The 17,791-nt window shown below is 39.2% G+C and overlaps 1 protein-coding gene across 1 annotated transcript in view; it reads right to left on the bottom strand.

Moving 5' to 3' along the window:
- Positions 1-17,791, bottom strand: part of WDFY4 (WDFY family member 4) — a 121,511-nt gene that overhangs the window by 87,284 nt on the left and 16,436 nt on the right. The window contains exons 9-18 of the mRNA XM_058841908.1: positions 17,180-17,632; positions 16,692-16,796; positions 15,656-15,846; positions 12,641-13,251; positions 8,625-8,718; positions 3,828-4,042; positions 2,850-2,950; positions 1,682-1,889; positions 1,333-1,409; positions 418-636 (exon numbers count right to left, since the gene is read on the bottom strand). Of these exons, the coding sequence (XP_058697891.1) occupies positions 418-636; positions 1,333-1,409; positions 1,682-1,889; positions 2,850-2,950; positions 3,828-4,042; positions 8,625-8,718; positions 12,641-13,251; positions 15,656-15,846; positions 16,692-16,796; positions 17,180-17,632 (2,274 nt within the window). The remainder of the gene's footprint in view (positions 1-417; positions 637-1,332; positions 1,410-1,681; positions 1,890-2,849; positions 2,951-3,827; positions 4,043-8,624; positions 8,719-12,640; positions 13,252-15,655; positions 15,847-16,691; positions 16,797-17,179; positions 17,633-17,791) is intronic.

The following is a 17,791-nucleotide window of genomic DNA, read 5'->3' as shown; positions in this document are numbered from 1 at the left end:
AATAAGGAAAAGGGGATAAATATCAACAGGGAACAATCATAACAGACTGGCATAATGGAAAATATTCTGAAAGCAAGGAGAGGAAATGAGTTGTTTCATTAGGAAGCTAGATCACTCCCCAAATCCTCAGTACTACTCTCATAACCTGCTTAGTGTCACACAGAATAGACTGGTCCAGTCTCCACAATTGCATACCACAATATAAGTGATACTCAAAAATTTTCCACTGAATATTTTAGTAATTCACAATGCCTACAGCAAACAAAAACATTAAACATGGGCAACAATTACAATCACAACTGGATTCAAGAAATCTCATTAATATCCTGGGTACTTCAAAGAAGAGGAAATTTATTAATGAAAAATTCCAAATAACAGGAGGACACAATACTGCAGCTTGACTGAAAAGAGCCTTACCAAGTGGCTGGAATTCCACTTCTTCTGTAGAAATGACCAGAGAAAGGTCCTGTGGGAAGAAGCTTACAGAAAAGCAAACAAATTCTTGCTCTGTTCTTGACATGTGCCTCACAACTGTCAGGAAGCGGAGTGGGTGGCTGTCGTGTGTCAAACCAAACTTGCTAACCAGGAACCAGCAGGAGAGTGCCAGGCCACCTGAGGGAGGGAACATTCTGCTGCCTGTAGACAGGAACAAGAAAACTGTTAAGGAAGTTGCTTTCCTTGTGCAGCCATTAGGAAACTACTTTCTAACTACTTTCTGTTTCTTTCTTCTATATTATGGAAGAACCAACATTAGATTATGGGGTTTAATTTCTATTATGTTGGATTTCATTGCCTGCATTCAATATCACAGAGATTGCACATTTGAGTCAGTGCACATGTATAAATGACCTAAAGCTGACTGATGAGAAATGACCACTAGATCTCCATGCTATGGAGTGGATGAACTAGCCATCTCTGAGCCAGAAACAAGTTCTCAAATTTCACAAAAATTCAGGAAGCAAAAGGTACAGCCACTTCCCAGTCCACCCAATAGAGGATTTTGTTGTATAGGAGAGTCCCATTAAGTGACAGTTCCTATTCCTTCCATAGGAGATTACCCTAAAATCTGGTGGGTCTTGTTAAGATTGTTTTCTTAGAAGCCCGCTTTAAATCTGTATTGCTAATATTAATTCATCGCACCATGAAGTTGCACCCAGTTCCCCATTTTGCTGAGCAATACAAATTATACAGCTCAGAGCTGGTCTGGGACACAGAGACAGAAATGTTTTAGAACATACAGCTTATGTGCTGCCCGTTCTTACAACTGTTGAATGCTTTCATTGGGGCTGAGAAGTCAGTGCTCCCAGCAAGCTGTGAATCACAAATGCTTACCCATGCCAGTCCCTCCCAAGAGAGACTGGTCTGCACTGGATCCCATGACAGTGGCCAAGGTAGGGAGGTATAAACACCTATACAAAAGCAAGCAAGAACCTATCATCAGAAATAAAAAATCATCCCTGAAGGTCATCAGTGACTTCTAGTACTGCAGAATCATGACAGCAAGGGAGATAGAAGGCTGTCCTCAATAAGACAGTAATGAAATATGTTGGCAATATTGCTACATGGAAGGCAGCCACAGGGTACATAGATTAAGATGAAGAGAGAAGTGAATAGTTACTGTGTTCAGAGCAAGGGCTTGGAGACCTCAGAGCAGCTAAAATAAAAGCAACAGTAGCAATACCCATAGCCTTCCATGGACATGTCAAACTCCACAAACGATGGAGCTAAAGCAGTGCCGTGTAGCTGGAAGTTCCGAGGTGATGTCATGGAGATGAGACTCATGGCAGTCTGGAGTGCCAGTGCAGATCCCTTAGACAGCCAAGGAGAGGTTCTGACAGGCACAACAGTCTGAGGATCAGATTTACTGTCCACCACACTCTTTTCTGAACCTGAAAGATAAACAGCAGTGTCTAAGCAGAGCAATGTCCGCAAGTCTTTTTCTAGTCACAGGTACTGACCATATTCTATGCATCCTTACTCAGAACAGCAATTCATGCTCTTGAGAGAACACATCCTCAGCAGCCTCCAGAAATCCTACAGCAATACAAAAATATATTGCACTGAAGGCATTTCCAAATGAGAGGCTGTCAGGAGAGCCATAGCCATATTTTAGCTATATTTTCTTCCCATACATCTTCAGGCAGCTCCAGAACTCACCCTATTAAAAAATCACCCCAACCCATTAGTTCCATTTTTCTTATACAAAGACCATTCATTCAATTCTGCTGTAACAGAACAGTCACAAGCAACATGTAGGGGGGGGTTTGAAGAATGACTTTAAAGAACATAAGACCCAATGTACAGACCAGGTGTCTCAGGCATGAGACTAGTTTAAGCACCAAATACTACTATACTATAGCTTCTCATCTATAAAATACATTAGAGCAGAGAAACTACTCAGATGGAAAATAGCCTGCATAAGCAAGGTAGATTACTAGGATATCCTAGAGACTACAAAAAGCAGCGCTCTTTATTCCCATCCTTATTCTATTTCTAGCTATAAATCACAGGAAAAATATGCTGCAAACAAAGGATACACTCCACTTAGTCTGTAGAATAGTAGTATTTTTATAAACCATGTCCTTGTCTAATCCAGTAAAATCTGAGTCTATACTCAGCATCTCACTTGAGCAAAGATATAATTTGATCTCTGCTGGCCATTAGATCAGCTCTCAGGTTGGTCAAGTATCACCCAATCTGGGAAAGATCCAGTGAAAATCTTTGGGGAATAATTCACCTTTCACAGTGATTGTCTTGGAACAACCTGCTCAACAGCAGTTTCCTGTCATTTCATAGATATCTCTAACTCAGCCACTGTATCAGCAACAGGCTGTTCATTGTGTGCTTACCTGCATTAGCTGAATCACTCTTCTGATGTGAAAGGACCTTGGTCTTGTTTGCGCTGGGCCTCAAAGGTGGTAATGGAGAAGCCCCCAACCACAGAAATTGCCTAACATGAAAAAAAAATAAGGAAACTTAAAAAAAGGAAAACAAGCCAGACACTTTTGGAGTCACAGCAACCACACAAATAGAGCTTAGACTTCTGGAGAACAATTTTTCTATCGGACACTAAATTTTAAAGACATTTCAAATAGAACAGAAGAAACGTTTTCCACTGTAGCAGCACAAATGTTTTGCTTGCTTTACATTTCCTTTCAAGGTTTTCCTGTTGAAAAAAACCTAAAGATTTCTTTTCTCCATCAATATTTTTGAGTAGCCCTAATTTTTCAGAAAGAAATAAACCTATGGATTGGGGTTTTTAATTGAGTTCTCTTTAAGAAATCCTGTTCTGTATTTGAGTGAAGGAAATATGCAGTCTTCAACTGAATATTTAAATTCATCTGCACTCTGGCAATGGTTAGGTAATGTCTAGCACTTGTTAGCACTAACAAAGAAAGTGCAACCTCAAACTGCAAACAGCGACTGAGGAAGATTGCACTTTTTATTTTTGCATCTGTCATTGACATGGATCTGAGACATGAGAAAGTAATTTTTACTCTGCAGAAAACATTTTCTCCATATAAATATCACAAGAGAATAACCCTGGTTGTTTTGCAATGCTTAATTAGTTCATTCATAAATGGCTTTACAACCCCTGCAGAAATGATGCAGCAGAACACTACAGACTTGTACCATCTTCAGGAGTCATTTAAGCATATATCCTGCAATCAATGAGCAAGGATTAACTGGAACTTGAAAGAAAAGGCTATGTCTTGATTAATTAGAGCACTATGTCAAGCATCTAGTTGTTTTATAAACTTTGCAAAAAAAAAATTAAAAATGGCACTATTAAAGCAAATTGCTTCCGTTGGATACAAATCTTATACCTTAACACATGTGGCTCAACAGCCTGAGATGCCAGCTTCTCAAACACCCTCGTGAGGGGCAGATGCAGGGGATGACTGTCACTGTAGAAAGCATCTTGACAGGAGGTTATGATTGTGCTCAGCAGGCCAGACTCACACATCACCTGCCGGCTCTTCTCTGACTTCACCAAGGATTGGATATGATCAACCAGAGCACATTGGATTTCCAGGGAAAGCTGAAATGGACACAGAAGTAAAGTCAGAGGGCTGGAACTAAACAGTATAGGGCAACTGATTTATTCTGTTTTAATTTGGTTTTCAGTTGTCAAATCCCTGAGTGTAAACATCTGGTCCAGAAAAGAAGCCCCTAAGGCAAGAGGCTCAAGCAGAACTGCAAGGCTGTTCTATCAAGCTCTGCACTAAAACAGTGTGCATATATTCATCTGAGCAGATGCCTGGCTATCCATAGCTCAGCTTTCTTGCCTCGACTCTATGGCAGTGAAGGAAGAAAACAATCAGCTGCCATTTAAAAACAAGGGACCGCCACCAAGGGCAGGTTGTTAGGCATAAACTCCAAGACCAACATAGGAACTCAGAATATATTTAACATTAAGCCTGTGGAGAGCTATATTGACATTATCTACTCTTCATTCTAAAAGCACTGGTATTAAACAAAACTGTATCAAGCAATGTCATGAAACAATTTTAAACGCTTCTTTATATGATTTGCTGAATTGAAGCTTTCCTTCGTTATTGCTTCTTAATGATCTTAAAGTCTCTCAATTCTCATAAATTACCTTTAAAGCAATTCGTTCCCAGTTAGGAATGCATTGTACCCCATTGACCTAACTATATTTCTTGTAAAATAAATGGATCATGTATTTAAACACAAATCTTACAAAGATTAATTATTCCCTATTTCCAAGAGCTTCAAAGCTTTTTCACATGCTTTTCTAGGAAATAGATATGCAGACTTTTAAAGAAAAGGACAACAGTGGTGACAGACATGCAAATGAAGGCAATGGGACTTGATTTTATAACATGAATGAGAAGCAACTGGATAAAGAATAAGCTTATTAAGTGTAAAGAGGAATTGAGCTCTTTTGCATTCAACCAGACAAAGCCAATACAGGACAACTTCAAAGCCAACAAGCAATTTGTTTTCAAAGTGACCCCAAGTGCAACCATTAGAAAGCAATACATCCATTGCAATACACGTACTGTTTTTGCAAACTTAACTACCATTTGTCATATATGAAGAGTGAGGTCTCTGGATAACATTTTCTTCTCTCTAAAGGACTATTCATTGCCAGGGACATATGTGGCATCGCATTACACATAGAAAGTGTCCACCAGACTAAACTACACTATTACAGTGTTTTAAAGTCTCACAACTTTTTAATCTTTTAATTAACATTTTACTCAATTTCTGACTATATGCAGGAAAGTGTGTGTACATACCACCAAACAGAGAATTACACAGGTCTTGACAAAGTGAAGCAAGTGGTTTATTCCAAAATAAATCCAATAAAAGCATAATGGTTACAAAAAGATTGATTGTTTTCATTAGCCTAGCAGCTCTGTCAATACCGATATTGCCTTGTTTTGAAAAAAATGAGCTGTTTTCATGGATCTTTGTTCCAGTAAAATGAGATTTTAGTGGAAATACTAAAGATGGCCAGGAAAACATGCCATGTACTTGCATGCCTGTACAATACAAGCATAGATTGATTTTTTTAACACTTATTGCTTGCATCATGAATCAGGATTTAGAAGGTGCAGTTAGAATGTAGCAGAGCTCTACCCCTGATTAGAGTTTTAAGGGCAAATGTCATCTAGCAATTTGCCCCATCTGCTTAAGTAGCTCCCAGATTCTTTCTCCTAAGAGCTCACAGTTTCAAAACTTGGTCGCTGAATTTAATTCACTGTTATTCATCTTCAAGATTATTATGCTATATTCAAGATAAGCAAAAATTATGAACTTTCGTCACTGTGCATTCACTTTTAAAGGATGCAATTTCCTTAGATTAAAGAACAATACAGCAATGATTATGTGTGCAGAAATACTTGAAAAATTTTACTTTTTTAACATCTGTAGGGAGAACAAGTCATTTAGTCTAAATTTAAAACAGGGATAAGGGTCTTTTTAAAAGGTTCAAAATCCTTATTGATGGACAATGTTTTACTTTCACAACAGTGACTGTGACAGCAGCTCATCATACAAGAGACATGGATGAAAACCAAAAGGAATAATCCAGCTGTGGAAGCAATAATATTATTTAGTAAAAGTATAAATAATTTCCATGATGAATTATGTGAGGTTTATTTTTTGTCTGTATTCAGAAGAAACCTGCCAGGACGATGAGACAGAACTGAATCATGCTTTTATTCTATTCTCAGAAGTTCTTTCCTTTCCCCTATTCACCTTTGTCAGATCTAGATGATCTCTATCTAACATTACAAATGGGAAAGATTTGTCATGACACTCTGGAATTTAAAATTTCAGTCAAGGACGAGATGTGTCTGAGAGGAAACTTCTTTCTTTTCAAGGTATAAAACATCCTGTGAATATTCTGGGCCACGTATCTAAAGTGGGTGGGTACCTGTCTCAGTTTACTAAGTGTTTGAAACATGTGCAATGTTATCTTTCATAATGAACAGACAACATATTAATAAAAGGAAATTCTATCCTGTATGTGATCAAACAACATGGAGTCTGATGGAAACTGGCTTAATTCTAGTCACAGGCATGAACATGACATGAGCAATGTCCTCTAAATACAGTTCACTAAATCAAAGGCTGTTTATTGACCCAAAACTCTTGGTCAGTTTTCAAGTTTTAAGCAAGTTTCTGTACCTATGACATTCAAATAATTTTTTTTATTATGCCGAACAATGGCAGGAATATACATTCACAAATCTATTCTCCTCAGCTTTTAGCTGTCATTCCAGAAAGTATAAGAAATGACTGAAGTGCAAAATCACCTGTTTTACTGTCTGCTGTTGGGTTTCCTACACAGACAGGCTCAACATTGGTTTAGCCCATCATTTCCTGGGTCTGAAAAAGGTCACTGAGAAGTTGCAAAATTGGCAGGAAATTGATATTATTTCTGAGGGTCAGAATCAAAAGTACATTAATTTTATTGAGTTCTGTTCATGTTTCTCTAAAAGCAGTGCTTTCTCATTGCCAATTCTGTGAAAGCAAAGGAATCACACATGACCTGAGCTGATTCTAAGATTTTTCCAGATTACTACAGGACACTTGGACCTAAAATATCTATTGCAGCACTAAAGCAAACAGGAAGAGATGAGTTATTGTCTCTTTTTCTCCACATTTGCTCCTAAAAACTGTACTTTTTTATTCAGTCTTAAATTCAGAGCAAGAAGCCCCTTAAGACTTTTTTATGAAAGTCTGCAGTACATCCACAAAGCCATTATTTAATCTCATCTAGCTGTTAAATACTGTGGCACTAGAGAAAAAAAAATAGTACCCTGTTTGGAACAGAATATATCTACCCAAAGAGCAATTCATTCAGCTGTTTTCCTTCTACCAAGCAGCTCCCCTTCACTAGCCTCTGAGGTTAAACTTTTTGCATCAGATCTTACCTGACTCCTGTGTTCCAAGCAGAATCTCCTGGCACAAGGATTCATGCAGTGGTAGATGTTATGATTAAAGCTATTGAAGTTCAGTCTTTTATGTCTCTACCTGGGAGCATCAGTGAGATTCCCAAGCTCTGAAATATTCTATTCAGTATCTCTCTCATTCAATGATTTTTGAATAGAAATATCCAGGAAAATTCTGTTTTTCCTTTGTCCTTTTTTGTGGGTTATTTTATGAAACTCTTCAAGACATTTGTTAATTTCTAGCTGGAGTTTGATGCAGGACCTTGCGTAATAATGGTCCAATTTTACAGGAGGCAATCATATTCACAACAGCAATACTAAAACGCTACCAGTAATAATTTCTTACTAACTAAGAAGAAAAGGAGTGAAGGAAAAAAGAAAATATGAGCTTTCTTAAATATATAACTGAAATTGCAGGAATCTGTGCTTTAGTCTTTCATATTTTTAAGAACAGTGCCATCTACTGAGGATCTGAGATGCTCTCCCTCTTACAGAGCTCAAGTCCTAGAGCCAGTTCCGATTTCATGATGACACTCTCATCCAATTAACCCTTCTACTTGTTTTCCAGAAATTAATTACTGTAATTAACAAAATTTCACTAGCTGATGGCTTGATTCCAATAAACAGAGTTGTAAGGTGCCAGGAGTTATTTATCCCTTTCAGAGCTCTGGATGAACAACCTGGTTTTATTTCAGTCCCACCATATGTACTTTGACAGCATTCAAGTATTTTAGACCAAACAGCCAAAGCAATATAGGCAGTATCTTCATTCAGAGTGGGTGTGTATATATATGTAAGGTTTGACAAAGAAAAACACATTCTAAGCTGCTAAGACTAAATTTAAAGTTTATGGACCATTAGGTCGAGAGAGTCAGACTGTTCAGGTTGCTACACCTGTTTGCAATACTTCAAACAGTTTTCAGGGCACTTCTACATTATGCCTTTGCAATAAGTATTCTGGGACCAAAATCCATGTACTGCATCAGGCATGTACAAAAACGGCAAACTGAGAGCCAAAAGTCTTTGTTGTTCTTACATCTGTTGACTCAGTGAAATTTGTGCTGTTTGTCCTGACAGTGTTGTGGGTAAATTTTAGTACTGCCACATTTGCAAAGAGTAAGAAATTCCTGGAAATGAAGCTCCAGAGAAGTAGAAGACACTGTTTTGATGGCATTTTGATATGTTCAGACTCACCTGAGCATGTCCTTCTTTGTACAGCTTTGGCAACAACCTCACCATGACGCAGGCAGCGCCTGGATGTACAATGGTGCAGTCTCTCATTTCCAACCTGCAGTAAAAATACACATCATAATTATCATTAACAGCAAAGAGGTTCTAACAATGTTCCAGAAGAGCATACCATTAAATCCTCCTAGTAGCAACCAGGCTCAGCTTTGGAAACTAAGCAAACAATACAAATGACCTGGAACAGTTGGATGCCTCCTTAGAGTAATAGACAGGACAGCACCTTCTCATGAGCTGACATTTCAAGGACCTGCACATTCAAAGATATGTAGCAGCCTCTTTAAACAAATTTTGGCTTTGAAGGTATTTGCAGAACATAAAACAGACAATCAGAGGAATCACTGATGCATCAGTCCACAACCCATGTTATCCTTTCATTTTCTAGAAATTTACATCTTGGGTTATACAATAATTTTAGTACTTTAAAACATAATTGAAATAAGCAAAAGTGAGACAATTGATAAAATCAGTATGCCACTCTCCCCTTCCAACACCAGAATTTGCCTAAAGTAGTAAACTCAAGGTGAATATCTGCTTTCCCACAACTTTTCATTTTTGCCACTTCGGACCTTTTTAAGTTCAGGCACAGGAAGGAACTGAGGAATCAGACATCATAGAGAAGATCTGCTAATGCCATTATGCAGGCTAGAGGTCAGATATATCTTGAAAATGAACACACAGCATAGCAAAAACTCTAGTTTAGGCACTACAGTGTCATCCTGTTCAGAGTATAATCAGCATTTCTGGGTGCACCTCTGGAGTTGTGATGTGCACTGTCAGAAACATCTGTCCCAAGCAGATCTCACAAGAATAGCAAAGATTACAGCAAAAATGGCTGTGATCAGACTGACAAAATAAAACACAGTATGCTTTATGGATTCTATAAAACAAGTATAAGCAAAAAAAAAAAAATAAAAAATTCAAGGGATGTAAAGGAGTGCTAAAAGGCTGCAATTAAACATGTTTGTTAGCCACTCCCAAAAAGTCTCATCTGATACAGCAGAACAAGGAGTAATGTGTAGCACACTGCCACACAGTGACAAATAATTTTTACTGCACCCTCAAGAAAGATAATTTCAAATAAATCGCTCATTTCCTATATTTTCTGTGCAATAAATCAAAAATCAGGTCTGGTATAAAGAGTTGTTGCAGCAGTATTTTCAGTGTGGATAAATACACCCGTACTTCACATGAATGTGGGCAACTTTCTAAATGTCAAAGAAAAAAGTGCACTGAAAATATGTTCTCCTCCCATCTCCCTGAGAAAATCCATACCATTTTAAAAGAGAAAAATCTAGGATCACTACAATCAATAGGGATGAAATCGTGGTTGGAAATCTGCCTGGCTAGAAACAAACCTGGCATGCTGGCCCCATGCCAAGGTGAATGTGAGCCAGAGTGTGCCCAGGTGGCCAACAAGGCCATCAGCATCCTGGCCTGCATCAACAGTAGTGTGGTGAGCAGGACCAGAGTAGTGATTCCTCCCCTGTACTTGGCACTGGTGAGGCCACACCTTGAGTGCTGTGTTCAGTTCTGGGCCTCTCACTGCAAGGACACTGGGGTACTGGAGTGTGTGCAGAGAAGGGCCAAAAGGCCCATTAAGGGTTCTTAAGAATATTATATAAGCCTTACCTCCAGCCTTCACTGAGGTCCTCATTTTATGGGCTGTCTTAGTACAGAACCTGTGTTCCTGTGCCAACTACTCACCTCTGCAAATACCCCATCTCTCACACTCCTTCCCCAGGGCCCCGTGATTCCATTCCATACATCTCACCAATAACATACTGTGAATCGTAAATCTGCTCTGCACTGGTGCTACTTAAAAATAAGACACATAAGAGGTTTTGGGGACAAATTGAGATGTCACAAAGAGCCTGAAGAGCCATTAGCACAGTGAGCTGTCTGTGGTAACATGCTGCTTGGGCGGGCACAAAGGGCTTCCCTCCCAAAGAGATCACCCTCAATCAACACAGCTTGCAGCAAGCTATGTCTAAGCACCAGGAACAAAAGGCAAACCAGAGACCCCATCTGTCACAAAAGGTGTTTCAAATATTACTGCAGGAGCAGGAACACAGAGGGCTGGTTTTAAAATGGGAAAAACAAGGTCAACGCCCCTGTGTGCCAGAAGCTTGCAGCATCACTGACCACAGGACAGTGGAAGGGGCTAGATTATTATCCAGCATTAAAATGTTAACTTCCCTGTGTATTAGACACAGGCTCCTGCAGGATCACCTCCTTTCCCTGCCTCCTTGGGAATACTAAATATATCAACATATATTTACATGTATATCAACATATACAAGATGGGGCATCACAGGCCACCTACACTGACTGCATTCAAGTTCCTCCTTTCAAGCTGCATAGCTGCTGCCTGAAACCTTTTCAAGGGGGAAGTGTGAGTGTGGAGTACAGCTAAGAGGAAGCTGCATGAGAGGAACAACAGGCTTGCAGAAACTATGGGATTTCTTATTTTCATTTTCATAAAACTTACTGTGGAAATGGATACAGGAACCTTCTTTTAAGACTCCATTCCTACTTCCACTTTGCTGTATGGCTTGAAGCTTGTCAGCTTTCCAGTACATATTCCTCTTTTTCGTTTTCATACACTTATCATGGACAGTTTCCAACCACCCCTAGCTAATCTGGCTTCCTTTTGTGCCTTCACATCCCAGAACCAAGACAAACAATCCCAAATCAGACACTGTGAACTGAAAGGGTCACAGTTTACAGGATTAGTATCTCCACAAGTGGTATTCAGTTACTGTACAGCATCACATCTCAGCAGGCAAAACAACACAAGGACGTAGGAAACCTTGTTTGTTTCAGACCTAGTGACTTCAGAAAGACAATCATAAAACAGAACCACACCCCTCCCAGCATTGCCACAACCTGCTCTTTCTCCCTTAACATCCCTGGGCCTCTCTTATACACACACTTAAGCAACAGACAGTATACTTGTCAGGGAACAAACATATCCATAATTACTTTAAAATCTGCTGCATGGGGAACAAAGAAATCTACCACACTTTTTTCACTTGCTTCAAACAAGTATAAATACCACCAGAAATGCTTATTCAGCCTGCCTCAGTACTCAGAAAAGAGTTCTGCTGACTTCAGTGACTGCTGCTACGAATGGCAGACATCATGTCTTGGCCTTTAACTGGGAAGATGACTTGGCAATAATGAACAGTAAGGGCTGAAGAAATCTCACACTTACCAACTTAGCCTTTTTAGGCATAACTCCAACCAGCAACATAAATTTGATAAAAGGACTGAGATTAAAGATAAAGCTATAGAAAACTGAATGGACAGGAAAATCTCATGAGTTACAAAATGCAGATGATTCAGAATAGGTTCACAGCTGGCAGCTATACTGATTTCTGGTATAGGAATCCCTTCCTACGAAGGATATATATTTGGACATAAACCTTCATTCACTGGGGTAGGCAGCATGACTAATTTTTTCCAATTTTCTCTATTTCAGAATGAATAAATGAGAGTGTGTCTGCACATGTGCTTGGACACACATGCATGAGGGAGCATTTAAAATACCTTAGAGTAACTTTTATTTTTAATATATCAAGTGACTGGAAGCAGATTTCCACATAATTGAAAAAGTCAAAATTGACCAGGGCAGGTTCAAACAGTGACTAAGCACAAGCTTTAAGTTCCAGCAATCTTCTTTTAAGACTCCATTCCTGCTTCCACTTTGCAGGTGGTCAGAATACTCAACAAACTGCAACTCAGGGCTGTGTGTCCCACTGCTGCACTAAATCCTTATACCCCAATTTTCCCATCATTTACCTTTCCAAAAGCATTTCTGCTGCCTGGAGGTCTGTGAGCTGGGATTGAAAAGATTTGTTTCCCTTTGGCAGGTTATATCACACCTTACCTCAGTTCATTACCATATAAAATGCACATACCAGCCTTAAGTACTCTATTTCTTGTAGTAAATAAAAACTTACTTCTCTTCAGGGTTTTCCCATAGTATATAGGCAGAGGCAGGTAATTTATTGCCTGGTCTTTTGAAAGCAACAGGATGCTCTTCTTGAGCTTGGGGTGCCTCCTGATCATCTCTTGAGTCTTCTCCCATCTCTGGCTTCCTCTCCTTAAAGTAGCTTTCCTGATGGAGGGTTCCTTTGACCATATGATCAAGAAAATTCAGAATCCAAATGCAGTTTTTTAGCCATGCTGGGAAGGGTTCTGAAGAACAGAATGCTGCACCCAAGAATTCTGCAAACGTCCTTTTCTTCTCAAGGCTCACAGGAATTTGCCTTTCCCCTTCTGTCCAGAAGCATCCAAGTGATCCGAGATCCTCTGCCATCTTTGCAAAGAGACTGTTCCTCTGGAAGAAGCTGCTGTTGACGGGGTCTAGGTGCAGGGCTGCAGTTATCCCCTGAAGAGTGCAGAAAACCAGCTCCAAGATACAATTCTGTCCAACTGCTGCCCACTGCCCAGAAGGAGGGTCCTGCAATGCACCTTCCATGTCTGAGAGGAGGGACAGGAGCCCATTGAATCCACTGCAGGTTCTGAAAGCTGAATGGCTCTTGGGACTCTCCAGTATCCTCAAGAGTGACTACAAACATTGGGAAGAAAGGAAACAAAAGAAACACTTAAATCAAGGAACCAAGAAGCTTTAGAATATTTTAAAATTACGAGTTTGCACAAAAATGCTTTCACTGAAATTTCATACTTTGAGGAGGGAGGGGAAGGTGGTCAAAATAATGGTCATCAGTGCACAACTTCTCCCTTCCCCCATATGCCAAATTAATCATACAACCAATACTTAAATGCATGCTTAGGAGCCACTAAAGCAGTCAGCCTAACAGGCACAGAACAGGAGGAACAAAGAAATCAAATCTCCTGTCTTCTCAGACTCTCTCAAGAAACCTGCCTTTGCCCTCGACAAAGAGCAGTAAAGATTCTGTGGTAAATACCCTCATATGGAAGCTGGCAGGAAGGCACAGCTCTCTACAGACAAGTCTTCCTGCAGCCCTGAATGCATGTGAGAACCCACACTAGACTTTTCCTCATATGACTGAGAAGGGCCTTTCCAAAAAACCCTGTGACATGGGATGGCACAAAGAATATTGCAAATAGAAGGCTCTCCTCATTAAGAAAGACAAAAATACCTTTTCTCACTTGAGACATTTTTAAAGTTTGCACAACACCTTAGAGGAAAAAAGCCATTAAAAGTTAGATCTTAAGTCAATGAAGTCACTAGATTTTATCTAACTTCAACAGGCTTAAAGCAGGTTATAAGTGAATGCCACTTGACAATATTGCACATAAAAACAACTTAAACTATTTGCCAATTTTGAATGCTATGGGCTTGCCATTCTAAAACAAATCTGAAAAAGTTGTTAAGAGCTGTGGAAGTAATATTGGTGAGAAAAAGGAGCTTGCAAGGAAACAGTCTACTGCATTTGAATATAATTGATCCCAAGTTTTTGGATGCTGCACAATTCATTTTGTACATGGAGTTTTCCAATTTGATCTGTACCCTTGCACATTGGAAAGGGTTAATTTTATATATATACCTTCCCAAGAGATATCCAATGAAAGAGCTTTACTTGACAACCTTCTGAGAAGGAACAGTTTTTAACAGAAATATATCTGCCTGTAACAGGATCTAGGACTGTGAGAAAGGGCTGCCAGAACTGAAGGGGGAGGGGACACTATTATTGTCATTCAATTTTGTATGATAATGTATCAAACCAGGCAGAAACTTCTGAACAGGGAATAAATTTAATAACTTAGAGTTGAAGTTATCAGGATGGCTTTAACACATTCCAGAGTAGGTCAACAGTAAACACATTTCCTCCAGCTTTAACTCAGTTAGAATTTAATCGCCTATGAGTTAGTATTCCTCTGTCTTGAATCTATAAAACTGATGTCTGCTGGAAACCCCCTAACTCAGTTACTGCTAATAGAATTTATTTCACACATTCCATTATTTGTTATTCCTCATAATTGTCCACGTGCCACACTGGAATATGGCAGTACTAATTGCATTTGGGCTCAGGCTTTAACAGCTAAATATACATTAGCAAATCAATCTGAATTTGTGTGTAACACAATCACAGTCCCAATGGATAAAGAAAATAAATTCATTTGCTTACATTATGCTTTAATACAGTAATCATTTGTCAAAATTAGACACTGAAGTTGCATTTATTTTCATATTAGTTTGGACACCATTCTCAAGTTTTCCACAGGTATTGTTAAAGTTTACTGCTTCAAATAAAAGCTACAAACTTTGTCCTTTAATTTTTTTTTTATTATAGAAGCAGTTGTTATATTGTACAGGAAAGTGAATTCTAGTCACATTTGACAGAGAAAGTAGAAAGAAATTTTAAAATCAGTGCTGCTTTTCAGCTGGATACCTAGGACCTAAACCGAAATAAAGCACAGTGATTTCTTTCCTGTGTTTCATGGCTCAGGGATCAGACATCTGGGGTCAGTGGAGGCTATGACTAGGTTCTAGTTTCTTCCTCCAAACAGTCATAAAATGATTCCTTTCCATTGCCTCATCTCTTTTTACATGATGCTCGTGTTTGTGAGAAATGACAAAATTAAGGACAACAAAGTGTCAGCCTTGGAAACTTATCAGAATGAAACTGTTCATCTCATGCCTACCCTAGCTCTTCCAATCTTACTGCTTCACATCTTACATCCTCTCTCCACATACCCACTTTCATTCACATTTGTTTCTCCTTTCTCTGTCACATTACATAGAACTGCTTATACAACCGTGCCTTCAGCATTTCCATCTGTCCCTCTTGCATTATTAAGCCTTCAAAATACTTCATAATCCGATACTGGAATGAAGGTATTGACCACACATGCATTACTAAAAATCAAAATGCCCAAGTTTCCATAATCTAGAAATGGTTTATGGCTCCTTCTTCTCCTCTTACCATCTTGAAAAAAGATAGTTCCCAAAAAAACAATGCCTAAGTGAGAGCCACATTAATTACCTTCAGAAGATCTAGTTTCAGATGCAGTTCCCATTGAGTGGAAGAACACAGAGCCCCAATAATAATGCTCATATATTCTTCATAATTGATGACTGATAACTGCTCCAAGATGCTGAGAGTAGCACTCCTGTAGCACTCATCATCCAAAAATATCTTGATATATGGTACCATTCCGTAGTCCTTCAGAACAACTAGGGACAAATACATAATCATTTGTTAGTTAAACTGTCCTTTGCTTGTAGTTTTTACAGGCAGATTTTCGGCGTTAGTGTGAAGTGACACATTTCTACAAATACAGCAGGACAAGTAAGAAGAGCAGCTGGTTAAGCTAAAGATGACACAAACTGAATGGCACAAGAATAAATAGGGATAAAATGACTGGATGACCATGATTTCCAATCATCAGAGATGACAGCTTCCCAATACACTAATGAATGAAAAGGAAAATACACCTTAGTTTCAGCTTAAGCATCCCTTTCATTTAGGAAGGGAACTTTTTCATAGTTACTCTGTGCAAGATGCTGCAAACATGATGATTGTAGGATTCCAGAGTGAACTGAGTGGATTCCAGTATTCAGTAATGTTCATTCCTGTACTACTATGTTCCCCAATATTCCCTACAGGCTTCTTAAGTATAACACAAATACAGGAGTGTTACACAGCATGCACCTGATCCAATCAAGATTTCAAATAACAGATATAATGGAAGAAAATCTGACCAAACAAACATTACACAAGAGTCAAGTACACTTACTTTTTTTCCACAAGCTAAGCTAGTGCATCCTATATAAACGCTTCAGGAGTATGCTTCTGGATGAAAGAAACCAGCTGACTATTGGGACAAAGCTCATTATGCAGGATGAGAATACCTTTGTCACACTTCTTCCTAGTGTAACACTGGTATCCCTACACTTCTAGCCTTTTTCCTCCATTTTTGACTGAAGCACAAGTCAGAAAATTTGTTGGTGCTCCTTAAGACCATGGCCACTTACCACCAAGTGTCACAAAGGTAATGCAGTCATATCTATTTCCTCACCTGTGTTCCTCACAGACCTTGCTGTAAGGGCAGCCACCATCTTCAGCATCACAACATTTAATTCCTTCTCAGTGCCTTCTTTCAGGCCAGGCAGATGAGTTCCAGCTATCAGCATATTAAAGGTTATGTTACAACATACAAAAAAATGGAAGGAAGAATTTTTCCTAATTTTTCTTGCTCCAATCTTACACTTGTATTCTAGAGAGCCCCTAATTAAGACCTGTTTAAAAGTGTGGGCTGAAGGGTGCCACCCAGAATAATTCAAGATACACTAGCAAAGAGAAGCCCAGAGCTGTTTAGGCTACTGAACAGAAAAATAATCAGCAAAGATTTCAGAGAGGACCCAGCTTATGTATCAAATTTAGGCCAGCTGGCCTGAAGACAAAATCTAGCTACTCAGTATAAAAAATAAATTTACTGTTGAGAGATTATTTATTCCTATTTATCTGCCTGCTTCAGTGGTCATTGTGAGTGGCATTAATCTGTACCTGATTTCCTCAGGATCTTGGCTTCCTTCCTCAAAAGTGCCAGCAGTAGGCCTAAGAGCCCAGAGTCACGGAAAATATCGCTAAATAACAGGTCCTTCTGGGTCATGCTGAGAAGACACTGGAGAGCTGTTAAGGTGCAGAACGGCATTATGTTTTCCTTTATCAAATACTGGATCTTCTTCAAAATCTCATGGGGGACATAGGACAGGTCTAGGACTATGGACTCCACCAGCCTGAAGAACTGGACTTGGACTGGGTGTGGTTTGAAATGAATTATGTCAGTGAATTGGCTGATAGGTTGCAGTGTCCATTCCAGAAGAAAGAAGTTCATTCTGTCCCAAGCCCATATGGTACCAATTGCTGCCAAGATTCTTCCACACAGGTGCTGATCATTACTTCTTTGGAAAATGGATTGCAACACCTGAAAAGGCTGGAGGTTTTTCACTGTCATTCCTGTGGGGAAAAAGCCAGGTGAGGTCATTTTTACATGAGGGTTATTTAAGTCTGCAAACACCCTAATCATACTGTTAGATCATCTGAAAGTGAAAATAAGAACAACAGACATGAGGGATATAATTGGGAGGCATATTCTTGAGCTTGGATCAGACCCTA

This window comes from Poecile atricapillus, chromosome 6 (genome assembly GCF_030490865.1).
Source record: "Poecile atricapillus isolate bPoeAtr1 chromosome 6, bPoeAtr1.hap1, whole genome shotgun sequence".
Lineage (NCBI taxonomy): Eukaryota > Metazoa > Chordata > Aves > Passeriformes > Paridae > Poecile > Poecile atricapillus.
The sequence above is the reverse complement of the archived record's forward strand: the minus strand, read 5'-3'. Positions and strand labels throughout refer to the sequence as shown.